The sequence below is a fragment of the Cherax quadricarinatus genome, chromosome 10 (assembly GCF_038502225.1).
Source record: "Cherax quadricarinatus isolate ZL_2023a chromosome 10, ASM3850222v1, whole genome shotgun sequence".
NCBI lineage: Eukaryota > Metazoa > Arthropoda > Malacostraca > Decapoda > Parastacidae > Cherax > Cherax quadricarinatus.
Window position 1 is genome coordinate 29657023 of NC_091301.1, and position 26676 is coordinate 29683698.

At 38.2% G+C, this 26676-nt stretch overlaps 1 protein-coding gene across 2 annotated transcripts in view; it reads right to left on the reverse strand.

Moving 5' to 3' along the window:
* Positions 1 to 1974: 1974 nt before the first annotated feature.
* LOC128687801 (CD2-associated protein-like) overlaps positions 1975 to 26676 on the reverse strand; it is a 36892-nt gene continuing 12190 nt past the window's right edge. The window contains exons 2-3 of one of the 2 annotated variants that reach the window (XM_070083846.1): positions 22833 to 22953; positions 1975 to 2228 (exon numbers count right to left, since the gene is read on the reverse strand). In XM_070083846.1, the coding sequence (XP_069939947.1) occupies positions 1990 to 2228; positions 22833 to 22953 (360 nt within the window). In that variant the 3' untranslated portion in view covers positions 1975 to 1989. Of the gene's footprint in view, positions 2232 to 22832; positions 22954 to 26676 lie in introns of both variants that reach the window. The other variant, XM_070083845.1, reaches the window with a different exon arrangement.

Here is a 26676-nt window from a genome sequence, read left to right on the forward strand (position 1 = left end):
TGGATATCACATTGGAAGGAGAGAGGGGGTATGGAAGAGGTGAATCTTCTTTCAACAAATCGGCCATATCCCACCAAGGCAGGGTGGTCCAAAAGGAAAAACTAAAGTTTCTCCTTTTAAATTTAGTAACATATACAGGAGAAAGGGTTACCAGCCCCTTGCTCTTGGCATTTTAGTCACCTACGACATGCATGGCTTATGGAGGAAGAATTCTGTTCCACTTCCCCATGGAGATAAGAAATAAACAAGAACAAGAACTAGTAAGAAAATGTAAGAAAACCCAGAAGAGTGTGTATATATACATGCTTGTACATGCAAGTGTAGTGTGACCTAAGTGGAGGTTGAAGTAGCAAGATGTACCTGAAATCTTGCATGTTTATGAGAGAGAAAAAAAGCCACCAGCAATCCTACCATCATATAAAACAATTACAGGTTTCCGTTTCACACTCACTTGGCAGGACAGTAGTACTTCCCTTGGTGATTGCTGTCTACCAACCTACTACCTAGAGGAAGAAGTGAATGTGTTCATATATTTGGGAGTAGATTTGTCAGCAGATGGATTTATGAAGGATGAGGTTAACCATAAAACTGATGAAAGAAAAAAGGTCAGTGGTGTATTGGAGTATCTGTGAAGACAAAAAAAACATTATCCATGGAGACAAAGGGAATGTACTAGAGTATAGTGGTACCAACACTCTTATATGGCTGTGAAGCATGGATTGTGAATACTGCAGTGAAGAGGAGACTGGAGGCAGTGGAGATGTTGTGTCTGAGGGCAATGTGTGGTGTAAATATTATGCAAAGAATTATTATGCAGAAATTAAAATTTTTATTTTTTTAATATGCCAGCTGTCTCCCACCAAGGCAAGGTGATCAAAAAAAAAAAATTAACACTTTCACCATCATTCGCACAATATCACTGTCTTTGCAGAGGCACACAGATATGACAGTTTAGATGTCACTCCAAACAGCCAATATCCCAAACCCCTCCTTTTAAAGTGCAGGCAGTGTATGCCCCACCTCTAGAACTCAAGTCCAGCTAGCCAGTTTCCCTTAATCCCTTTACAAAATATTACCCTGCTCACACTCCAACACCTCATCAGATCTCAAAACCCATTAGTCTCCATTCACTCCTATCTAACGTGCTCACACATGCCTGCTGCATGTCCAGTCACATTGCACACAAAACCCTCTTTTACCCTCTCCCTCCATCCTTTCCTAAGATGACCCCTACCTCTTCTCCCCTCCACTATAGAGTTATACACGCTCCAAGTCCGCTTATTTTGCTCCATCCTCTCTAAATGATCAAAACACCATTATAACCTGTCTTCAGCACTCTGAATAATACTTTTATTAACTCCACACCTCCTCCTAATTTCCACACTACGAATTTTCTGCAGTACAGTATATAAACTATATTCAAACAAATATTTGAATACTATTACTATACTTCAGTGGGATACAGCTGGTTTGTTAAAAGAAAGAAAGAAGAATACTATACTTAAAAATATAAACATTCTGAAAAATAGGGATAGGGAGAAAAAAATAAGATATTTTAGAAAATATTATACAAAGGGTGGAGACAGAGTTGCTGAGCTGGTTTGGACAAACAGAGGATGGAGCAAATAGGATGACTAAAAGAGCATATAAATCTGGATAGAGGGAAGGAGTAAAGGAGGCTTTGAGTTAGCATGTTAGACAGGAGTAGAGGCAAGTGGTTTTTATATTTTGGCATGCTGTTGGAGTGTTGTGAGCAAGGTAACATTTGTGCAAGGATTCAGGGAAACCATAAATCACTTATTCAGGGAGCTTTACTCAAAGCAAGTAATAATGGTAACATACAAAAAAGCACCAAGTATTTTGCTAACTACATTATTTACTTCATTAAGCGAAATCAATGACACATTTCAGCAACAACATCTCCCCAAAAGTAATCTCAGATTATGGACAGTTTTTGTACTAGAGAAACACATTCCTCTTATGAAATGTTCATAAATGCAGCACAGTGAAGACTCTCAGATCTTCCCATATAAAGTACTTACCATTTTCCTTGAGAGTTTCTTTTGTTTTCTGTACTGGCTGGAATGCTGAAGAACCTGAAGATCCCAGGATTTTTGCTGTGCCATTACTTGTCAAGTTTTCTGGCTCCTTCTTAGTGGTCCCTTCTTTCTTAAGGTCTGCAAGTTTAACGCCATAGCCTGTTCCCTGAACTGGTTTTGGTTTTATTTCTGCTGATGATGAAAGTTTAGTAGTGAGGACTTTATAATGAATAAAAAAAATCTAGTCAGAACAAGAGTATGAACCCAGATTGTAATATAACAGCATGAACCCAGATTGTAATATAACAACATGAACCCAGATTGTAATATAACAACATGAACCCAGATTGTAATATAACAACATGAACCCAGATTATAACAACATGAACCCAGATTGTAATATAACAACATGAACCCAGATTGTAATATAACAGCATGAACCCAGATTGTAATATAACAACATGAACCCAGACTGTAATGTAACAGCATGAACCCAGATTGTAATATAACAGCATGAATCCAGATTATAATGTAACAACATGAACCCAGATTGTAATATAACAGCATGAACCCAGATTGTAATATAACAGCATGAACCCAGATTGTAATATAACAACATGAACCCAGAATGTAATATAACAGCATGAGCCCAGATTGTAATATAACAGCATGAGCCCAGATTGTAATATAACAACATGAACCCAGATTGTAATATAACAACATGAACCCAGATTGTAATATAACAACATGAACCCAGATTGTAATATAACAGCATGAGCCCAGATTGTAATATAACAGCATGAGCCCAGATTGTAATATAACAACATGAACCCAGATTGTAATATAACAACATGAACCCAGATTGTAATATAACAGCATGAGCCCAGATTGTAATATAACAACATGAACCCAGATTGTAATATAACAGCATGAACCCAGATTGTAATATAACAACATGAACCCAGAATGTAATATAACAGCATGAGCCCAGATTGTAATATAACAGCATGAGCCCAGATTGTAATATAACATGAACCCAGATTGTAATATAACAACATGAACCCAGATTGTAATATAACAGCATGAACCCAGATTGTAATATAACAGCATGAACCCAGATTGTAATATAACAGCATGAACCCAGATTGTAATATAACAACATGAACCCAGATTGTAATATAACAGCATGAACCCAGATTGTAATATAACAGCATGAGCCCAGATTGTAATATAACAACATGAACCCAGAATGTAATATAACAGCATGAGCCCAGATTGTAATATAACAGCATGAACCCAGATTGTAATATAACAGCATGAACCCAGATTGTAATATAACAGCATGAATCCAGATTATAATGTAACAACATGAACCCAGATTGTAATATAACAGCATGAACCCAGATTGTAATATAACAGCATGAACCCAGATTGTAATATAACAACATGAACCCAGATTGTAATATAACAGCATGAGCCCAGATTGTAATATAACAGCATGAACCCAGATTGTAATATAACAGCATGAACCCAGATTGTAATATAACAACATGAACCCAGATTGTAATATAACAGCATGAACCCAGATTGTAATATAACAGCATGAGCCCAGATTGTAATATAACAGCATGAACCCAGATTGTAATATAACAGCATGAACCCAGATTGTAATATAACAGCATGAGCCCAGATTGTAATATAACAGCATGAGCCCAGATTGTAATATAACAGCATGAGCCCAGATTGTAATATAACAGCATGAACCCAGATTGTAATATAACAGCATGAACCCAGATTGTAATATAACAGCATGAACCCAGATTGTAATATAACAACATGAACCCAGATTGTAATATAACAGCATGAACCCAGATTGTAATATAACAACATGAACCCAGATTGTAATATAACAGCATGAGCCCAGATTGTAATATAACAGCATGAGCCCAGATTGTAATATAACAGCATGAACCCAGATTGTAATATAACAGCATGAACCCAGATTGTAATATAACAGCATGAACCCAGATTGTAATATAACAGCATGAACCCAGATTGTAATATAACAGCATGAACCCAGATTGTAATATAACAACATGAACCCAGATTGTAATATAACAGCATGAGCCCAGATTGTAATATAACAGCATGAGCCCAGATTGTAATATAACAGCATGAACCCAGATTGTAATATAACAGCATGAACCCAGATTGTAATATAACAACATGAACCCAGATTGTAATATAACAGCATGAGCCCAGATTGTAATATAACAGCATGAACCCAGATTGTAATATAACAGCATGAACCCAGATTGTAATATAACAGCATGAACCCAGATTGTAATATAACAGCATGAACCCAGATTGTAATATAACAGCATGAACCCAGATTGTAATATAACAGCATGAACCCAGATTGTAATATAACAGCATGAACCCAGATTGTAATATAACAACATGAGCCCAGATTGTAATATAACAGCATGAGCCCAGATTGTAATATAACAGCATGAGCCCAGATTGTAATATAACAGCATGAACCCAGATTGTAATATAACAGCATGAACCCAGATTGTAATATAACAGCATGAACCCAGATTGTAATATAACAGCATGAACCCAGATTGTAATATAACAGCATGAACCCAGATTGTAATATAACAGCATGAACCCAGATTGTAATATAACAGCATGAACCCAGATTGTAATATAACAGCATGAGCCCAGATTGTAATATAACAGCATGAGCCCAGATTGTAATATAACAGCATGAACCCAGATTGTAATATAACAGCATGAACCCAGATTGTAATATAACAGCATGAACCCAGATTGTAATATAACAGCATGAACCCAGATTGTAATATAACAGCATGAACCCAGATTGTAATATAACAGCATGAACCCAGATTGTAATATAACAGCATGAACCCAGATTGTAATATAACAGCATGAACCCAGATTGTAATATAACAGCATGAACCCAGATTGTAATATAACAGCATGAACCCAGATTGTAATATAACAGCATGAGCCCCGACTGTAATATAAAAGCATTAGTCCAGATTGCTCCATGGTCAGTGATATACAAAGCCTAAAGCATAAACAGTGTGTATTACTGTAAACCATTTTACAACATGACTTCACACTGCCCAATTTTGTTGTAATGCAGTTGATAAAGTGCAGCCAAATAGTAGAAGAGCATGAGAATCTTGATATTATGCACTGTCAAGTGTTAAAATATCAGCTAGCATAAAAAATATTGGTACTACATATCACAAAATCTGAGTACTACACTCCATGGTACATAACTCTTCCCTTCCACTAACAACGCAAGCAACCTATAGATGGAATCTGAAAATGTCCACCTCACTCAATGTTTATCAAGCTATTTTGGATATTTTCATCACTATCTGATCTCTGTATATTACCCATAATACCAAAGAGAAATATTAGTGATGCTGGAGGTATTAACCCTTTCAGGGTCGATAGGCCCTCTCCCAGACTTGTTCTCAGGGTCAACAAATTTTCAAAAAAAAAAAAAAAAAAAAAATTTTTCTTATGAAAAGATAAGAGAATCTTTTCCCGATCATAATGACACCAAAAGTATGAAATTTGATGGAAAACTTACAGAATTATGCTCTCGCGAAGTTAGCGGTCTCGATGATGTTTACGCATCGGCAGTTTTGCCCACTTCGAGCCCTATTTTCGGCCAATTCCAGTGTACTAGTTGACAAAAATCATAACTATTTCGCTAGAACTCCATTTTTTCTATTGAATGAGTACAAGAAACCACCCATTTACCGATTTCAACTATCCAATAAAGTGGTCAGAATTTAGCAATTTTGCCAATTTCACAAATTTCAAAAGATGCCAATTTCCAAATTTTTTTTTTATTATTATCACACCGGCCGATTCCCACCAAGGCAGGGTGGCCCGAAAAAGAAAAACTTTCACCATCATTCACTCCATCACTGTCTTGCCAGAAGGGTGCTTTACACTACAGTTTTTAAACTGCAACATTAACACCCCTCCTTCAGAGTGCAGGCACTGTACTTCCCATCTCCAGGACTCAAGTCCGGCCTGCCGGTTTCCCTGAATCCCTTCATAAATGTTACTTTGCTCACACTCCAACAGCACGTCAAGTATTAAAAACCATTTGTCTCCATTCACTCCTATCAAACACGCTCACGCATGCCTGCTGGAAGTCCAAGCCCCTCGCACACAAAACCTCCTTTACCCCCTCCCTCCAACCCTTCCTAGGCCGACCCCTACCCCGCCTTCCTTCCACTACAGACTGATACACTCTTGAAGTCATTCTGTTTCGCTCCATTCTCTCTACATGTCCGAACCACCTCAACAACCCTTCCTCAGCCCTCTGGACAACAGTTTTGGTAATCCCGCACCTCCTCCTAACTTCCAAACTACGAATTCTCTGCATTATATTCACACCACACATTTCCCTCAGACATGACATCTCCACTGCCTCCAGCCTTCTCCTCGCTGCAACATTCATCACCCACGCTTCACACCCATATAAGAGCGTTGGTAAAACTATACTCTCATACATTCCCCTCTTTGCCTCCAAGGACAAAGTTCTTTGTCTCCACAGACTCCTAAGTGCACCACTCACTCTTTTTCCCTCATCAATTCTATGATTCACCTCATCTTTCATAGACCCATCCGCTGACACGTCCACTCCCAAATATCTGAATACGTTCACCTCCTCCATACTCTCTCCCTCCAATCTGATATTCAATCTTTCATCACCTAATCTTTTTGTTATCCTCATAACCTTACTCTTTCCTGTATTCACCTTTAATTTTCTTCTTTTGCACACCCTACCAAATTCATCCACCAATCTCTGCAACTTCTCTTCAGAATCTCCCAAGAGCACAGTGTCATCAGCAAAGAGCAGCTGTGACAACTCCCACTTTGTGTGTGATTCTTTATCTTTCAACTCCACGCCTCTTGCCAAGACCCTCGCATTTACTTCTCTTACAACCCCATCTATAAATATATTAAACAACCACGGTGACATCACACATCCTTGTCTAAGGCCTACTTTTACTGGGAAAAAATTTCCCTCTTTCCTACATACTCTAACTTGAGCCTCACTATCCTCGTAAAAACTCTTCACTGCTTTCAGTAACCTACCTCCTACACCATACACTTGCAACATCTGCCACATTGCCCCCCTATCCACCCTGTCATACGCCTTTTCCAAATCCATAAATGCCACAAAGACCTCTTTAGCCTTATCTAAATACTGCTCACTTATATGTTTCACTGTAAACACCTGGTCCACACACCCCCTACCTTTCCTAAAGCCTCCTTGTTCATCTGCTATCCTATTCTCCGTCTTACTCTTAATTCTTTCAATTATAACTCTACCATACACTTTACCAGGTACACTCAACAGACTTATCCCCCTATAATTTTTGCACTCTCTTTTATCCCCTTTGCCTTTATACAAAGGAACTATGCATGCTCTCTGCCAATCCCTAGGTACCTTACCCTCTTCCATACATTTATTAAATAATTGCACCAACCACTCCAAAACTATATCCCCACCTGCTTTTAACATTTCTATCTTTATCCCATCAATCCCGGCTGCCTTACCCCCTTTCATTTTACCTACTGCCTCACGAACTTCCCCCACACTCACAACTGGCTCTTCCTCACTCCTACAAGACGTTATTCCTCCTTGCCCTATACACGAAATCACAGCTTCCCTATCTTCATCAACATTTAACAATTCCTCAAAATATTCCTTCCATCTTCCCAATACCTCTAACTCTCCATTTAATAACTCTCCTCTCCTATTTTTAACTGACAAATCCATTTGTTCTCTAGGCTTTCTTAACTTGTTAATCTCACTCCAAAACTTTTTCTTATTTTCAACAAAATTTGTTGATAACATCTCACCCACTCTCTCATTTGCTCTCTTTTTACATTGCTTCACCACTCTCTTAACTTCTCTCTTTTTCTCCATATACTCTTCCCTCCTTGCATCACTTCTACTTTGTAAAAACTTCTCATATGCTAACTTTTTCTCCCTTACTACTCTCTTTACATCATCATTCCACCAATCGCTCCTCTTCCCTCCTGCACCCACTTTCCTGTAACCACAAACTTCTGCTGAACACTCTAACACTACATTTTTAAACCTACCCCATACCTCTTCGACCCCATTGCCTATGCTCTCATTAGCCCATCTATCCTCCAATAGCTGTTTATATCTTACCCTAACTGCCTCCTCTTTTAGTTTATAAACCTTCACCTCTCTCTTCCCTGATGCTTCTATTCTCCTTGTATCCCATCTACCTTTTACTCTCAGTGTAGCTACAACTAGAAAGTGATCTGATATATCTGTGGCCCCTCTATAAACATGTACATCCTGAAGTCTACTCAACAGTCTTTTATCTACCAATACATAATCCAACAAACTACTGTCATTTCGCCCTACATCATATCGTGTATACTTATTTATCCTCTTTTTCTTAAAATATGTATTACCTATAACTAAACCCCTTTCTATACAAAGTTCAATCAAAGGGCTCCCATTATCATTTACACCTGGCACCCCAAACTTACCTACCACACCCTCTCTAAAAGTTTCTCCTACTTTAGCATTCAAGTCCCCTACCACAATTACTCTCTCACTTGGTTCAAAGGCTCCTATACATTCACTTAACATCTCCCAAAATCTCTCTCTCTCCTCTGCATTCCTCTCTTCTCCAGGTGCATACACGCTTATTATGACCCACTTCTCGCATCCAACCTTTACTTTAATCCACATAATTCTTGAATTTACACATTCATATTCTCTTTTCTCCTTCCATAACTGATCATTTAACATTACTGCTACCCCTTCCTTTGCTCTAACTCTCTCAGATACTCCAGATTTAATCCCATTTATTTCCCCCCACTGAAACTCTCCTACCCCCTTCAGCTTTGTTTCGCTTAGGGCCAGGACATCCAACTTCTTTTCATTCATAACATCAGCAATCATCTGTTTCTTGTCATCCGCACTACATCCACGCACATTTAAGCAACCCAGTTTTATAAAGTTTTTCTTCTTCTCTTTTTTAGTAATTGTATACAGGAGAAGGGGTTACTAGCCCATTGCTCCCGGCATTTTAGTCGCCTCATACGACACGCATGGCTTACGGAGGAAAGATTCTTTTCCACTTCCCCATGGACAATAGAAGAAATAAAAAAGAACAAGAGCTATTTAGAAAAAGGAGAAAAACCTAGATGTATGTATATATATATATGCATGTGCGTGTCTGTGAAGTGTGACCAAAGTGTAAGTAGGAGTAGCAAGATATCCCTGTTATCTTAGCGTGTTTATGAGACAGAAAAAGAAACCAGCAATCCTACCATCATGCAAAACAGTTACAGGTTTTTGTTTCACAGTCATCTGGCAGGACGGTAGTACTTCCCTGGGTGGTTGCTGTCTACCAACCTACTACCTGGCACTAAAATAACATTTCCTCTGTTCATTAGTCACGTCCCCATGCCCCTCTTACATTCTTTTGCTTTCCACTTTGAATTTTTATTCTCACAAAAAGTAGAAGATTTATTGTTATGCTGACTACTGCATTAGTGTAGAAATGGTATAAATAATATCAGCGCACTTGTGAAAGAATATTAGACTCACCAGTTGACGTGTATTAGACGCGTAGCATGATTTGTTTACTTTTGAACTTTGGCAAAAATCGAACATTTCTGCTATTTTGAGCTCAATTTTAAGGTACTTTTCATTGTAAAACCAATCAAAATCGCCTCAATTTCTGTAATATGTCTTCCATTCTATAAAATGAGACCAGAAAAACTAGAATACCATCATAAATACCATACGAAAATACAGTGCAAAGTCACTGTTTTAAACCAAAAACACTGTCAAAGTTTTTTTTTCTCATTACGCACTGTGTGCTGCAGGATTCTTTTTATACTGCGCACACTGACCACATAAACCCATTCTTTCATATGTAGGCCTACCAGCTTTCTCTCACTAAATTTGAGGGTGCTAGAATTTAAGCGTACTAGCACGTCAAAAACCCTGGTGCATAAGCCATACTAGTACATCAGAAACCCTGAAAGGGCTAAGAACAATAAAGAAAATGGAAGTGTTAGGTATGGAAACAGTCCATGAGGTTTGTGTGAATGAATCAACCATCTGTAAAATTAGAAATGATGAGAGAAAAAATAAGAGCTTGTGCAGTAAGTAGTACAAATTGTCACCTGTTCAAAAGAATGACAGGAAGCTCACTGAAAAAAAAAAAAATGAAAAAAATTACCAGATGAGTAAAATGAAGAAAAGCAAAGAAAAGGTTTTCAGTTAGTGCTCAGATAATAGTGCACAGAATTCTATTATATTATAAAACTGTATAAGAAGGATGGTAAGCTTCCACAATAATATACTGTATGTTTACTGCTGGATGGTTTAAAAGTTTTGAAAAAAAAAAGCAACTACCTTTATGACACAGTTTTCTGGTCAGCACTATAAAATACTGCAGGGTAAACATGCCCAAGATGCATTATAGAATACCTGATTGCACTAATACAACTATCATCGAATGATAACTCTGTATATTCACATGAATACAAGAACCACATTCATATACCTCACCTCTGTGGGCCCACATTAACCCTCTTCACACTCTTCCAACTCAAAAATAAACCACTACCAGAATGTAAAGAGCACTGTACAGTAACAGTTTTCACCTAATACAACAGTAATAAACAAGTCTGGAAAATATGGAGGTGTATAGAATATAACCCTATATTTTCTCCTATGTTATTTACTTCAAGCAATGTTATTTTAAATTACAAACCAATTTTCAGGAACATAAACCATACGTTATGAGGGGGTTTGCTATAGTTGTCACAGGTCTAGATTAAACACATTTCCTAAGTTACAGCTTCTACCCTACAACATAGGAGAATACACAAATTATTATGAAATAATTTATACATAAATATAGCATCCAAGAAACCTTAAATCTGTTCCTCCAGAGTATAGGTGCCCTTATAGACAGGCACGCACACCCTAAACCACCACATACTACAAGGCAGAAAAAATAATCTAACGGCATGTCATCAAGCACTTAGGCAAATTGCAGACTTTTTGACCTAATATTCTGTTAGCCAAGTACCACAGTTCTGTATGTATAATACCAGGTATTAGATGGAAATTTAGTTTGTACATCTTTGGTTGAGGTTTTAAAAAAGCTTGATCCAAGTTGTTCAAATGCTCTTCAAGCTCCTCCAGAGGTGGTTTTTCTCTACCAGTTAAGGAAATTATATATACTCCCGAGTGGCATTTAACAGCTTAACAGGTCTCCCCAGAGTACCTCAAATTTACAATATCACTCATCAAATTAGTTTTTCTTATATGCTGTGCAAAGTTAATGTGATTTACATGTAATAAAACCTTGTTAGGCCCAAAGAAAGCCACTAGTATGCAACCACATGTTCTTCAGCACAGTTTTAAACTTAAAAGTTACACACTTCTGCAAGTTAGGTTCTAACCCCCTCCATAGCCAGGGCCTGCAGGAATGAATTTACCTGCAAATTAAGACCTGCATCAGTCTCCATCAGCAGCACAATGTCATCAGTGAGAGGGAGCCAGAATGGGAATCTTTTGGTCATATCCATGAAGTGTTTTACCTTAGTTGTTATCCAGGGCCATTAATGCCTCATTAACTACCATTTAAATCAAACAAATGAGAAACGATTGCTGTTTCACCCCTTTATTTATATGGCCACTTCTGCCAAACAAGACAGTCATGGCTCCTTCATAGATAGACATAATATATCTTATTACTACTTTGAAGGCTCAATGATTATACAAAGCTCTGCATACAAATGAATGGTAGATAGCATCATGTGCCTTCTTGATATCCAAAAACAATGCAGACAATGGTTTGAGAGGTTTCTTACTTGAATCCAGCAATAACACAGTCTGTGCTAAACCACTGGTGGGAAGATATTTTTGTGCAAGGAAGATCAGAACCAACTTTTACTCAATGAAACACCCTTTTTTTTTTTTTTCAATACATCAGCCATTTCCCACCAAAGCAGGGTGATCCAAAAAAAAAGAAAAAGCTTTCACAGTCGTTCAACACTTTCACCATCATTCATACATAATTACTGTCTTTGCAAGGGCACTCAGATACGACAGTTTAGATGTCCCTCCAAACAGCCAACATCCCAAACCCCTCCTGTAAAGTGCAGGCACTGTACTTCCCACCTACAGGACTCAAGTCTGGCTAACTGGTTTCCCTGAATCCCTTCACAAAATATTACCCTGCTCACACTCCAACAGCTCGTCAGGTCCCAAAAACCATTCGTCTCCATTCACTCCTATTAACACACTCACGCACGCTTGCCGAGAGTCCAAGCCCCTTGCCCACAAAACCTCTTCTACCCCCTCCCTCCAACCTTTCCTAGGATGACCCCTACCCCACCTTCCTTTCCCTACAGATTTATACACTCTCCAAGTCATTCTATTTTGTTCCATCCTCTCTAAATGACCTTTAAATTCCACGTATTTTGTAGGTTGCTGTAAATTCCATGCGTTTTGTAGGTGGCTATAAATTTCATGTGTTTTATAGGTGGCTGTAAATTCCATGTGTTTTGTAGGTGACTCAATCCATGTGTTTTGTAGGTGACTATAAATTCTGCCATACATGCTCATCAATTTCAAAAGACCCCTTCCCCTCACCCAAATTTAGGTCATTTTCACCAATCTGCTAAGATATGTTTCTCATATAAAACCACTACACGACTACAATGATTCAGAACTCGGAAATTAATTCCTTATAATCAGTCTGTCTCTGATGACCTTTAACTGTGTCCACAGCATGCTGGCTATGACTATGATGAAGTAAATCATTAACCCCTAGGGGGGATAGCTTGACTGGCATCAGTTGTCCGTACAATTACAGTAGTCCCCGGTATCTGCAGGTGATACATTGCAAGATTTTCAGTGGATACTGGAACTGCAGACTGTAGCAAACCCTATATATAAGACATTTTTCTTTTACATACATACCTATGATAAAGTTTAATTGACAGATTACTCACAATAGGTTGAGTAGTAGCATTTTTTCACTGATGGGAAGCACTTCATGGCTTCTCTTAGTCTTTGAAGAACTGCCACCATCATGTGCTTTGGTATCATTATTAAGCAAAATTAAGGGTTATTTTTGGGCCACAGTAAACCATGGACAACCGAAACAGCAGACACCGAATCCGTGGATAAGGGGGTTCTACTGTATATCTGCTTCCAATCTTGGCAGCATGTAATCATCCTCATAATTTCATCATAGTTTTGTTTGTAATACCACCTTTTGCACCCTTACCAATGCTTCATGAATGGCATCCAGGTGTACCACTCTTCTATTCACACCAGCTTGTCTTAGGAGTCAATGACCCTACCACAGGAGGAACATATATGACAGGAAATATCCATTTCACCATTTCTCCCTATGGATCCATTAAATAAAAAATGAAAGATTTTCACACACACAGAACTTGGAAAGGCCAATGCCTGACCAATTAAAAGTTTACTATAAAAAGGCCATAGGTTGGTAATGCTGAACGTGCAAAAAATAAGGCCCCAAACCTGTGTTATCAATTCCCACCTGGACAGCTCCCGAAGTACTGAATGAGAATCTTAGTCCTGTAAACTGAATTCACAGGAAATGGTAAATCAACACAGTAACATACCAGATACTATGAAATGAGAACACTGAAGGTTAGCCACCCTGCTAATATCCTTAACCTTTGAAAAATAAATGCTAAGGGCACAACCTCTTTCAGATAGTTCCTTGATTTCTGCATTCTTATAAGAACATAACATAACATAAGAACATAAGAAAGGAGGAACACTGCAGGAGGCCTGCTGGCCCATGCTAGGCAGGTCCTTTACAATTCATCCCACTAACAAAACATTTGCCCAACCCAATTTTCAATGCCACCCAAGAAATAAGCTCTGATGTGAAAGTCCCACTCAAATCCAACCCCTCCCACTCATGTACTTATCCAACCTAGATTTGAAACTACCCAAGGTCCCAGCCTCAATAACCCAACTAGGTAGACTGTTCCACTCATCAACTACCCTATTTCCAAACCAATACTTTCCTATGTCCTTTCTAAATCTAAACTTATCTAATTTAAATCCATTACTGCGGGTTCTCTCTTGGAGAGACATCCTCAAGACCTTATTAATATCCCCTTTATTAATACCTATCTTCCACTTATACACTTCGATCAGGTCTCCCCTCATTCTTCGTCTAACAAGTGAATGTAACTTAAGAGTCTTCAATCTTTCTTCATAAGGAAGATTTCTGATGCTATGTATTAATTTAGTCATCCTACGCTGAATGTTTTCTAACGAATTTATGTCCATTTTGTAATACGGAGACCAGAACTGAGCTGCATAATCTAGGTGAGGCCTTACTAATGATGTATAAAGCTGCAGTATGACCTCTGGACTTCTGTTGCTTACACTTCTTGATATAAATCCCAGTAATCTATTTGCCTTATTACGTACGCTTAGGCATTGCTGTCTTGGTTTAAGGTTGCTGCTCACCATAACCCCCAAGTCCTTTTCGCAATCTGTATGGCTAAGTTCTACATCATTTAATTTATAAGTACTAGGGTTATGGGCACTCCCAAGCTTCAGAACCTTGCATTTATCTACATTGAACTGCATCTGCCACTTTTCTGACCAAGAATAGAGTTTGTTTAAATCCTCCTGAAGTTCCCTAACATCTACGTTTGAATCAATTATCCTACCTATCTTTGTGTCATCGGCGAATTTGCTCATATCACTAGTAATTCCCTCATCACGATCATTGATATATATTATAAACAACAACGGGCCCAAGACTGATCCCTGTGGAACGCCACTTGTTACAGATCCCCACTCGGATTTAACCCCATTTATGGACACTCTCTGCTTCCTGTCAGTGAGCCATGACTCGATCCACGAGAGCACTTTTCCCCCAATGCCATGAGCTGCCACTTTCTTTAACAGTCTATGGTGCGGAACTCTATCAAAAGCCTTACTAAAATCTAAGTAAATAATATCAAATTCTTTATTGTGGTCAACAGCCTCAAAAGCTTTACTGAAGAAAGTTAATAAATTAGTTAGACAAGACCGGCCTCTTGTGAATCCATGCTGAGTATCATTAATCAAGCTATGCTTATCGAGATGGCTTCTTATAATCTCGGCTATAATTGACTCTAGTAATTTGCCTACAATTGAGGTCAGGCCTATTGGGCGGTAATTTGACGGTAACGACTTGTCCCCTGTTTTAAAAATAGGAGTTACATTAGCCATCTTCCACATATCAGACACTACACCTGTTTGAAGAGATAAATTAAAAATATTAGTTAATGGTTCACAGAGTTCCATTTTGCATTCCTTAAGAACCCTTGAAAAAACCTCATCAGGACCCGGCGACTTATTTTGCTTCAGTCTGTCTATCTGCTTCACAACCATCTCACTAGTGACTGTGATGTTACATAATTTATCTTCTTCTAGCCCACTGTAAAAATTAATTACAGGAATATTGTTAGTGTCTTCCTGTGTAAAAACTGAGAGAAAATAATTATTTAAAATCAAGCACATTTCATTCTCTTTGTCAGTAAGGTGCCCATAGTTATTTTTAAGGGGACCTATCTTATCTCTAACTTTTGTTCAATAGACCTGGAAAAAACTTTTTGGGTTAGTTTTAGAATCCCTAGCAACTTTAATTTCATAGTCCCTTTTAGCTTTTCTTATCCCCTTTTTAATGTCCCTCTTAATGTCAATATACTGATTCATAAGATGACCCTCACCTCTTTTGATACGCCTATAAATTCCTTTCTTATGCCCTAGTAGATATCTCAGCCTATTATTCATCCATTTTGGGTCATTTCTATTTGATCTAATTTCTTTATATGGGATAAACGCTCTTTGAGCAGCATGTATAGTGTTCAGAAAACTGTCATATTGATAGCTCTCTTCGTTACCCCAGTCAACAGATGATAAGTGTTCTCTAAGCCCATCGTAATCTGCTAAGCGAAAATCTGGGACTGTTACTGAGTTATCGCTACTATCGTACTTCCATTCAATGCTAAATGTAATTGATTTGTGGTCGCTAGCACCCAGTTCCTCTGAAATTTCTAAATTATTAACAAGGGATTCATTGTTTGCCATAACTAAGTCAAGCAGGTTATTTCCCCTTGTAGGTTCTGTCACAAACTGCTTCAAAAAACAATCCTGAAATACTTCTAAGAAGTCGTATGATTCTAAATTCCCAGTCAAGAAATTCCAATCAACATGACTAAAGTTAAAGTCTCCTAGAATTACTACATTATCGTGCCTTGTGGCCTTAACAATTTCCTCCCATAGTAGTTTCCCTTGGTCCCTATCTAAGTTTGGGGGACGGTATATCACTCCTAAAATCAGTTTTTCATGCCCCTCTGAAAATTCTATCCAAACAGACTCTGTATGTGTTACTTCAGACTTAATACCCGTTTTTATGCAACAGTTCAAGCGATCTCGGACATACAATGCCACCCCACCCCCCCTCCCAATACTTCTATCTTCTTGGAACAATTTAAAACCCTGAATATGACATTCCGCAGGCATGTCCCGACTTTTTGAATTAAACCACGTCTCAGTTAAGGCAAATACATCAATGTTACCTACACTAGCAACTAATCTCAACTCGTCCATCTTATTCCTAGCACTACGGCAATTAGCATAATAAACATTGAAAGACTCTCCTTTCTCTTTACCCTTCCTGCTCATTTCTATTTTTCTACTAAACCTATTACTGTCCTTATCACCCAAGGTCCCTGGCTTTTCAATATCTATCTCGTTCTTATTATTACTAGTTCCCCTAGAACTCGTAATATTACTACACTGGGACTTCACTGTTTTCTTGCCAAAACCCATACCACTAACTATTCCTAGTTTAAAGTCCTAACTGCTCCCTCCACTGCAGTTGCCAGTGCTCCCACCCCACATCTAGATAAGTGAACCACATCCCTAGCATACATGTCATTTCTGCCATAGAAGAGGTCCCAGTTGTCAATGAATGTTACCGCATTTTCCTTACAGTATTTGTCCAGCCAGCAATTGACACCAATTGCCCTGGACAACCATTCATTTCCAACTCCCCTCCTTGGCAAAATACCACATATGAGAGGGTTCCCACCCTTACTTCTAATTATTTCTATTGCTGACCTATACCTGCTAATCAGGTCCTCACTCCTACGTCTGCCAACATCGTTGCCTCCAGCACTGAGACAGATAATAGGATTGCTCCCATTACCTCTCATGATGTCATCCAGACGGCTAACAATATCCTCCATCCCAGCCCCAGGAAAGCAAACTCTCTGTCTCCTACTCCTGTCCTTCAAGCAGAACGCCCTATCCATATACCTAACTTGGCTATCCCCAACAACAACAATATTCTTACCTTCCTTAATGTCTTTCGTCGTGTCGTTCCCAGTAGTCGACTCACATTCGTCGGGTAGCACTGAGAATGTATTGGATGTTTCCACAACAGTTTCCACGGCAGTCTCTTTCTTCTTCATCGTTTCTACCTTTCCATTCGTCTTCTTGATCGTCAACTTCTTTCCCTGCTGTCCAGCCACTGACCAGTTTCCCTTCTTGACCTGAGGACTCAAAACAGGAGGACTACTACGAATCTTCTTGTTTTCCTCGGTCAGTCGCCGAATTTCCATATTCGCCAACCTCAATTCTTCCTTAAGCTGTTGGTAAAGTTGCTCGATGGAGGGCATCTTGCTTCAATTCTAGAGAGCGCGCAAACAGGTCTTCACAGAGCCAAGTACACGTCAACACTGCGCAAAAGCCAACTCAATCAGGAGCTACTGCGCAGCACGTCCGCACGGCCCAATAGCGATGCGAACACGAGTATCAAACAATTTCTTCATCTGAACAAGAAAACAGAACACCCACCACTGCTTCACCTCAGCACTTGGGAAACTAAGCAATAAGGCACGACTTTTTGTCTCCCTTACCTTCTTTACTGAAACCAATGTTAAGAATTCCTGAATTAAATCAGTTATATGGCCAACAACTGAACAGTGGTCCCTTGTGTTATGATATTAATCTCTTCCAGAAGATGAACTGTATGGCAGCTCAAAACTATTGTAACTCAAACCCCAAAATACAGAAGTGCAACTTTTAATACACCTTGGATTTGCATGCTCACAGATGTAACTTGCAGGCACTGTATCTCCCTTCATCTGCTTCTCTTTTATCCACAATAACAGCAGTCTTTCCATCACTATGATAATTTCTCTGCTTTTTTCACTAGCTAAAATTCGTCAGCCACTTTAATATCCTATATAATGTCCTTATGCTGGATATTAGTAGAGATGATTGGTTGTGGAAAACTATACTCACACCATTGTGCTATTCTAACTCCTACATCACAATTTTTACAATTTCTTGTTCGATATTCTGAGAAACTGCCTGTTTACTGTGCGCCTTAAGGGCCATGACTTGGTAACACCAAAGATGGCATAATTAAATCACAAATGCATATCTTATCTCAAATTTTTCTTTCTTTTGAGCCAGCCTGCCTCAATGGGAGATGGCTGACGTGCTAAAAAAAAAAAACAATTCAATTCCTTTATGAGGACAAGTCGTAACTCAGCAAATTATCGTAACTCCAGCCCATCATAATTCAAGAGACCACTATGTTGTCCACTGGAATGCTGGGTTTTGGCTTGACAATCAGAACCTGCCGATTCTGAGCCACAGTGTTCATTCCATACTTATTAATCCTAATGTCAGGTGCCATCTGAGCATGCATCTACTCCTCTCCCTCATTCTGCTTTTTTGATGCCCTTCCTAATATCATCAATATAAGATTGAGGAGAAACAACAGGGCCCTGCAACTTGTTGCTAAGGATAGATAGCTTCTCATTCACCTATTTAAGCTTTTTAACAAAATGATTCAAAATATTATCAACATTATCACTAACAGCACCTACTACAGTTTCATGAGTTATTGTTGGACAGAAACACTGTCCAACAATAACCCATAAAGTCAGAATTCCTTCCCTCACAAAGAACATCTGTTCAAAGTACACATTCATTGCACAACCTGTGAAAACCTGAATTATGATGCCTACACAAAAATTTTTAATTGTCATTCAAATCAACACAATGTGAAATTGTTCACTACAAAAAAGGCACATTAAAGTGCCTTAGAACTATATGCAATTTTAACTGAACATACAGGACACCCATCCTTTCCTTTCGTACCAATATTTATAAAGTCCTTAATCACAATGAAAACTTAAGAAAGTAAATAAACTGTCTGAGTAAACTGCAGACAGTACTGTCCTAGTCTGTACCACCTAGAAGTATGCCTTTGATGTACCTCTGATGAGTTTCAAGAGTTAATTTTTTACTCCTAGAGCCCTGTCTTGAGCCAGGTTCATCTATTACTTGACTGGTCAACAAGGCTGTTTCATCTGGTGACCCGATAGTCCACATATCCATCACAACCTGGATGATTTGCCTACATGGTTACCATAAGCAGATAGGAAACAATTTGATTACACTTTATATAGTGTAACTCAGCAACAATGTGAGTCAGCAATGAAAACTTTTCCTTTACTAACACTGCAGACGATGTTAAGCTTAGATGCAGCAGAGGTCAACCTTACTGGTTTTGATAATACCACTATGCAATTCTTTGTGAACCTAAACCACATAGGTGTCTATATTTGGAAGGTTTTCTCATCACTATTCCAACATCAGTGAACAGAAAAGCAGCAGCTAAAATATATCCTCTAGCCTACACAATACTATATCTGAAGTGGCCGTGCCCACATCATAACACAGCAATCAAGTAACCATTTCCAAGATGACTAAATTTGATATAACACTTATTTATCCAAACCACATCTGATACCTCTATTATATACATATATGATGTGTTTCATGTACTCTTAAGTCTCGTTTAAAGGCACATCTCTTTTCTAGAGCTTACAATCCTGATGACCATACTGTCACTTTTGAATATACACTTCAGTATTCCTTTTTACTGTAACTATATTTATGGTCTGGTGTGCAAACACTTGTGATTTTATTGAAAGAACAGGGGCTCAGATATTATAAAACCCCAAATTAAATTACTATTGTTTGCACACATGTCCTTTTCTTCAGTGTGTTGGTACCTTATGCCAACTTGTTAACATTAAGCCACATTACAAGAAGCATCAGCAACATTTTACCTCACAAAAATCATATTAGAACAGACAAATGAGATTAAGAGCCAATTACATAACATAGGTTTGAAGTAAGAAATATTGCATCAAACTACATAACATATAAATTCTAAAATAATATACTATACTGTACTGTAGTGAGAGTATTATATGTACTCTAATGCACTGATGTTAATAACAATTTGTCACTCACTTAGTGTGCACACATAGTCTCTGTTATTGCCTTAAATTAATACCAGTTGTGTACATACTTGTAATCAGAAATCTTCATAATTACCAATGTTAAGCCTTGTTCATAATATGCAATTATCTGCCAGATTACATATACCTTCCAACATTATACATCATTTTTGGTTTATTCATATAAATGATCTATATCTGAATTTGAAATATTAAATGAAAAGACTGAATGTACAGAAGTACAAAGAAGACATATAGGACAAATAGAATACATTTACACTGTATTCCTCATTTCTTGTTGTCAAATGTTTAATTTTTAATGCACATCAAAACTCACTGTTTATATACTACAAACCTGCAAAATAATGCTATCTACCAGTACACCACTAACCACCTTCTTGTGAGATGCTAGCTAGTTTATTTCATTTAACTTCAGAACTACGTATTGTCATTTTTTTTTTAACAAGTCGGCCGTCTCCCACCGAGGCAGGGTGACCCAAAAAGAAAGAAAATCCCCAAGGAGAAAATACTTTCATCATCATTCAACACTTTCACCTCACTCACACATAATCACTGTTTTTGCAGAGGTGCTCAGAACAGAACGGTTTAGAAGCATATACGTATAAAGATACACAATATATCCCTCCAAACTGCTAATATCCCAAACCCCTCCTTTAGAGTGCAGGCATTGTACTTCCCATTTCCACAACTCAAGTCCAGCTATACAAAAATAACCGGTTTCCCTGAATCCCTTCACTAAATATTACCCTGCTCACACTCCAACAGATCGTCAGGTCCCAAATACCATTAATCTCCATTCACTCCTATCGAACACGCTCATGCACGCCTGCTGGAAGTCCAAGCCCCTCGCCCACAAAACCTCACTTATTCCTTCCTTCCAACCTTTTCAAGGATGACCCCTATGCCACCTTCCTTCCCCTACAGATTTATATGCTCTCCATGTCATTCTACTTTGATCCATTCTCTCTATATGACCAAACCACCTCAACTCCTCTTCAGCCCTCTGACTAATATTTTTATTAACTCCACACCTTCTCCTAATTTCCACACTCCAAATTTTCTGCATAATATTTACACCACACATTGCCCTTAGACAGGACATCTCCACTGCCTCCAACTGCCTCCTCAATGCTGCATTCACAACCCAAGCTTCACACCCATATAAGAGTGTTGGTACTATTATACTTTCATACATTCTCTTCTTTGCCTCAATAGATAACGTTTTTTGTCTCCACATATACCTCAATGCACCACTCACCTTTTTTCCCTCATCAATTCTATGATTAACCTCATCCTTCATAAATCCATCCACTGACACGTCAACTCCCAAGTATCTGAAAACATTCACTTCTTCCATACTCCTCCCCAATTTAATATCCAATTTTTCTTTATCTAAATCATTTGATACCCTCATCACCTTACTCTTTTCTATGTTCACTTTCAACTTTCTACCTTTACACACACTCCCAAACTCATCCACTAACCTTCGCAATTTTTCTTTAGAATCTCCCATAAGCACAGTATCATCAGCAAAAAGCAACTGTGTCAATTCCCATTTTGCATTTAATTCCCCATAATTTAATCCCACCCCTCTCCTGAACACCCTAGCATTTACTTCTTTTACAACCCCATATATAAATATATTAAACAACCACGGTGACATTACCCATCCCTGTCTAAGACCTACTTTTACTGGGAACTAGTCTCCCTCTCTTCTACACACCCTAACCTGAGCCTCACTATCCTCATAAAAACTCTTTACAGCATTTAGTAACTTACCACCTGTAAAGTAAAAGGACACAAGTGCAACTAATGTGACATTTTATTGTGGCAACGTTTCGCTCTCCAGGAGCTTTATCAAGCCATTTCGCTCCTGGAGAGCGAAACGTTGCCACAATAAAATGTCACATTAGTTGCACTTGTGTCCTTTTACTTTACATATTGTCGGTATTCTACCAACTTTATTACAACTTACCACCTATTCCATATAGTACTTGCAACATCTGCCACATTGTTCCCCTATCCACTCTATCATATGCCTTTTCTAAATCCATAAATGCAATAAAAACTTCCCTACCTTTATCTAAATACTGTTCACATATATGCTTCAATGTAAACACGATCTACATATCCCCTGCCCACTCTGAAACCTCCTTGCTAATCTGCAATCCTACATTCTGTCTTACCTCTAATTCTTTCAATTATAACCCTACTGTACACTTTTCCCTATTGTGATTCTGTTCCTAAATTTAAAAACATTAATAAGATAGTTCCTAGCATACTACATTGTTATGAGGTGAACCATACCTTTTCCATCACTGTTGATGTTAAGCTGATTATTTATATTTTCAAGGTCTGACTCAGTCTGTTTAGGCGTGATTTCCTCATCACCGATATCTTCTACGAAGTTAGATGGAAACATGCCAACCTGTTCAGGGAAAGCATACACAAATTAATAAGTAGTTTCCCTAGCTAAATCTCAATGAGTGGAATGCAGCATGGAGTCCCTCTAAGCTGCAGTGAATAACATTCCACAGAAATTACATTTAATAGTCTTGAAATACTTATCAATTACATTACATTCATAAAGTACTACTGTAATAAAGTAACATGAATGAGCTATCTTTCGTTTGGGCATTTTATCATATTTCTCAATGAACAAATGCAGTATTTGAAAAAAAAAAAAACACTACCAGGATAAGGTATAATTATTCATTTGACACTGGAACAATTTATGCAAAACACATGCAGAAATATTGCAAACCTATCTGATACGATAAAAAAAAATTAATCCAAATTTTCTTTAGTTTGATGCAGTGAAATTTCAGTGATAAAACAGTTTGAGTAAAATAAAAAAAAGGACTGCTTAAACAGTGAAAATGTAACAGTGTAATTGTATATAAGATACCACAATTAGAATCAACTTAATATTTGAATATATGAAGCGTAAAGAATTCTACCGTGTTTGCCATGTTAAACAGACAAAGCGGCTCACTCACTCTTGCTGCTCACATCTCGCTTTACCGCCACACACTATTAAGCAAAATGTTCACGAGGATCAATTAAATCCAGGTCACAAATTTTTCTGATCATCATCCACTATTCACACACAAATGAAGGTAAAAACTACAACAATACTATAGCTTAATGTTTTCCCCTTACATGCATGGGTCATTATGAACATGATATTAATACATCTGTTAACCCCTTAACTGCCCAAACGTAGATCTATGTTCCTACTGTTACCACCCCAAACATAGATCTGTGTTTTATTTTTCCTGCCTCTAAATTTGGCACGATTGGCCTGAGATGCCTGGTCAGTATAGAATGGGTCTCACTTGGTGTGCGCAGTATTAAAAAAATCTGGGACCAGTTAGTACCTTGCAGGAGCACCAGTTCAAAGGACTGCCAGCTAGAGCAAACAGTGTGGAAAACACCTAGGATTCACTGGTGTCATGTAGTATTAACACTCCCATTTTAAGAGGAAAATGATGTTGACCCCGAATTTAGTGGCTCTGAGATGGATGTCACCACAAGTGGTTGAGGAAATATCAAAAAAACCTCGATAATAACCCATGTGCAACATGGATAGAGGCCTTCTGAATATCACATACAAGGCTATAAATTATTCCACACAGATAAGGTCAACAGGAAGGGTGGTGGAGTAGAGATGTATGTCAGAGACAATTTAAACTGTGTTAGACAAGATATAAAATTAGAAGCGTCAGCCACTGAATCTGATTACAGCTTCTCGAGGGCCGTGAAAAACTAATCTTGGGTGTGATATACAGGGCCCCTAATCTTCATAGGGAGAGCAGTGAACTTCTATGTGACAAAATTTGTAAGGCATCTACATACGAAAACATTAAGCTAATAGGAGATTTCAACTACAGACAGATTGACTGGACTATTTTGACAGGAAATTTAGAGTCAAGCGACTTTCTTGATACGATTCACGATTGTTTTTTAAAACAGTTGGTGAGAGAAACAACTAGAGGAAATAACCTGCTTGACTTGGTTCTTGCCAGCAGGGAAATGCTAATTAATAATCTTGAGGTTAATGATGAGCTTGGGGAAAGTGATCACAAATCACTCAGTTTTAATATATCATGGAATTACTCTAATAATGGCAATCAAGTCTCTGTCCCTCACTTCCGTTTGGCTGATTTCATAGGACTGAAAAATTACTTGGGTGGGCTGAACTGGAATGACCTGCTATGGGTCAGGTAGGTGGTGATGATTGCCGATATGACGTTTCCCAGAGCATTGTTCTAGCTGCTCAGACAACTTATGTTCAAAATAGGGAAATCAGATCAAACAAAAATGATCCTAAATGGATGAACAATAGATTAAAACATCTCATTGGTCAAAATAGAGGCATATATAGGCAAATCAAAAGAGGAGAAGGGCAATTAAGAAATCAACATATTCAGTTAGAGAGAGAAATAAAAAAGGGAATCGAAGACTAACCCAAAAAGATTCTTTCATGTATACAGATGTAAGATCAGGGACAAGATAGGCCCACTCAAAAGTTGCTCAGGTCAGTTCACGGACAGTGATAAGGAAATGTGTAGAATTTTTAACACATACTTCCTCTCAATTTTTACACAGGAAGATACTAGCGATATTCCATAAATAATTAATTATGTAGAACAGGATGATAGTAAACTATGCACTATTAAGGTCACAAGTGACATGGTCCTTAGACAAATAGATAAATTAAAACCTAACAAATCCTTAGGCCCTGATGAACTGTACGCAAGGGTTCTAAAGGAATGTAACGAGGAGCTTAGCAAACCTTTGGCTAATCTTTTCAACATATCACTACAAACTGGCAAGGTGCCAGATAAGTGGAAAATTGCAAATGTGATACCTATTTTCAAAGCAGGTGACAGGTCCTTAGCTTCAAACTATAGAACAATAAGCATAACCTCCATAGTGGGAAAATTTATGGAATCAATAATTGCCGAGGCAGTTCGTAGCCATCTGGAAAAGCACAAATTAATCAACAAATCTCAGCATGGCTTTACAAAGGGGTGTTCCTGCCTTACGAATTTATTAACTTTTTCACTAAGGCATTTGAGGAGGTAGATCATGGTAATGAATATGATAATGTGTATATGGACTTCAGTAAGGGGTTAGTGTTGGGCCCCTTGTTGTTCACAATCTACATAAATGACATAGATGAGGGAATAAAAAGTGACATAAGCAAGTTTGCCGATGGCCCCAAAATAGGCCGTCGAATTCATTCTGACGAGGACATTGGAAGATTTGAAAAGGCTGATGCAGTGGTTGAAGAAGTGGCAGTTGCACTTTAACGTAGACAAATGCAAAGTTCTAAACATTGGACAGGAAAATAGCAGTGCCACATATAAACTAAATAACATAGATCTTAATATTACTGATTGCAAAAAGGATTTGGGAGTTCTGGTTAGCAGCAATCTGAAACCAAGGCAACAGTGCATAAGTGTTTGCAATAAAGCAAACAGAATCCTTGGCTTCATATCAAGAAGCATAAATACTAGGAGTCCTCAGTTAGTTCTTCAACTCTATATATCCTTGGTAAGGCCACATCTAAATTACGCTGTACAGTTTTGGTCACCGTATTACACTGTAGACATTTACTAAAAAAGAGAAGAAGAAAAACTTTATAAAACTGGGATGCTTAAATGTGCGTGGATGTAGTGCGGATGACAAGAAACAGATGATTGCTGATGTTATGAATGAAAAGAAGTTGGATGTCCTGGCCCTAAGCGAAACAAAGCTGAAGGGGGTAGGGGAGTTTCAGTGGGGGGAAATAAATGGGATTAAATCTGGAGTATCTGAGAGAGTTTGAGCAAAGGAAGGGGTAGCAGTAATGTTGAATGATCAGTTATGGAAGGAGAAAAGAGAATACGAATGTGTAAATTCAAGAATTATGTGGATTAAAGTGAAGGTTGGATGCGAGAAGTGGGTCATAATAAGCGTGTATGCACCTGGAGAAGAGAGGAATGCAGAGGAGAGAGAGAGATTTTGGGAGATGTTAAGTGAATGTATAGGAGCCTTTGAACCAAGTGAGAGAGTAATTGTGGTAGGGGACCTGAATGCTAAAGTAGGAGAAACTTTTAGAGAGGGTGTGGTAGGTAAGTTTGGGGTGCCAGGTGTAAATGAT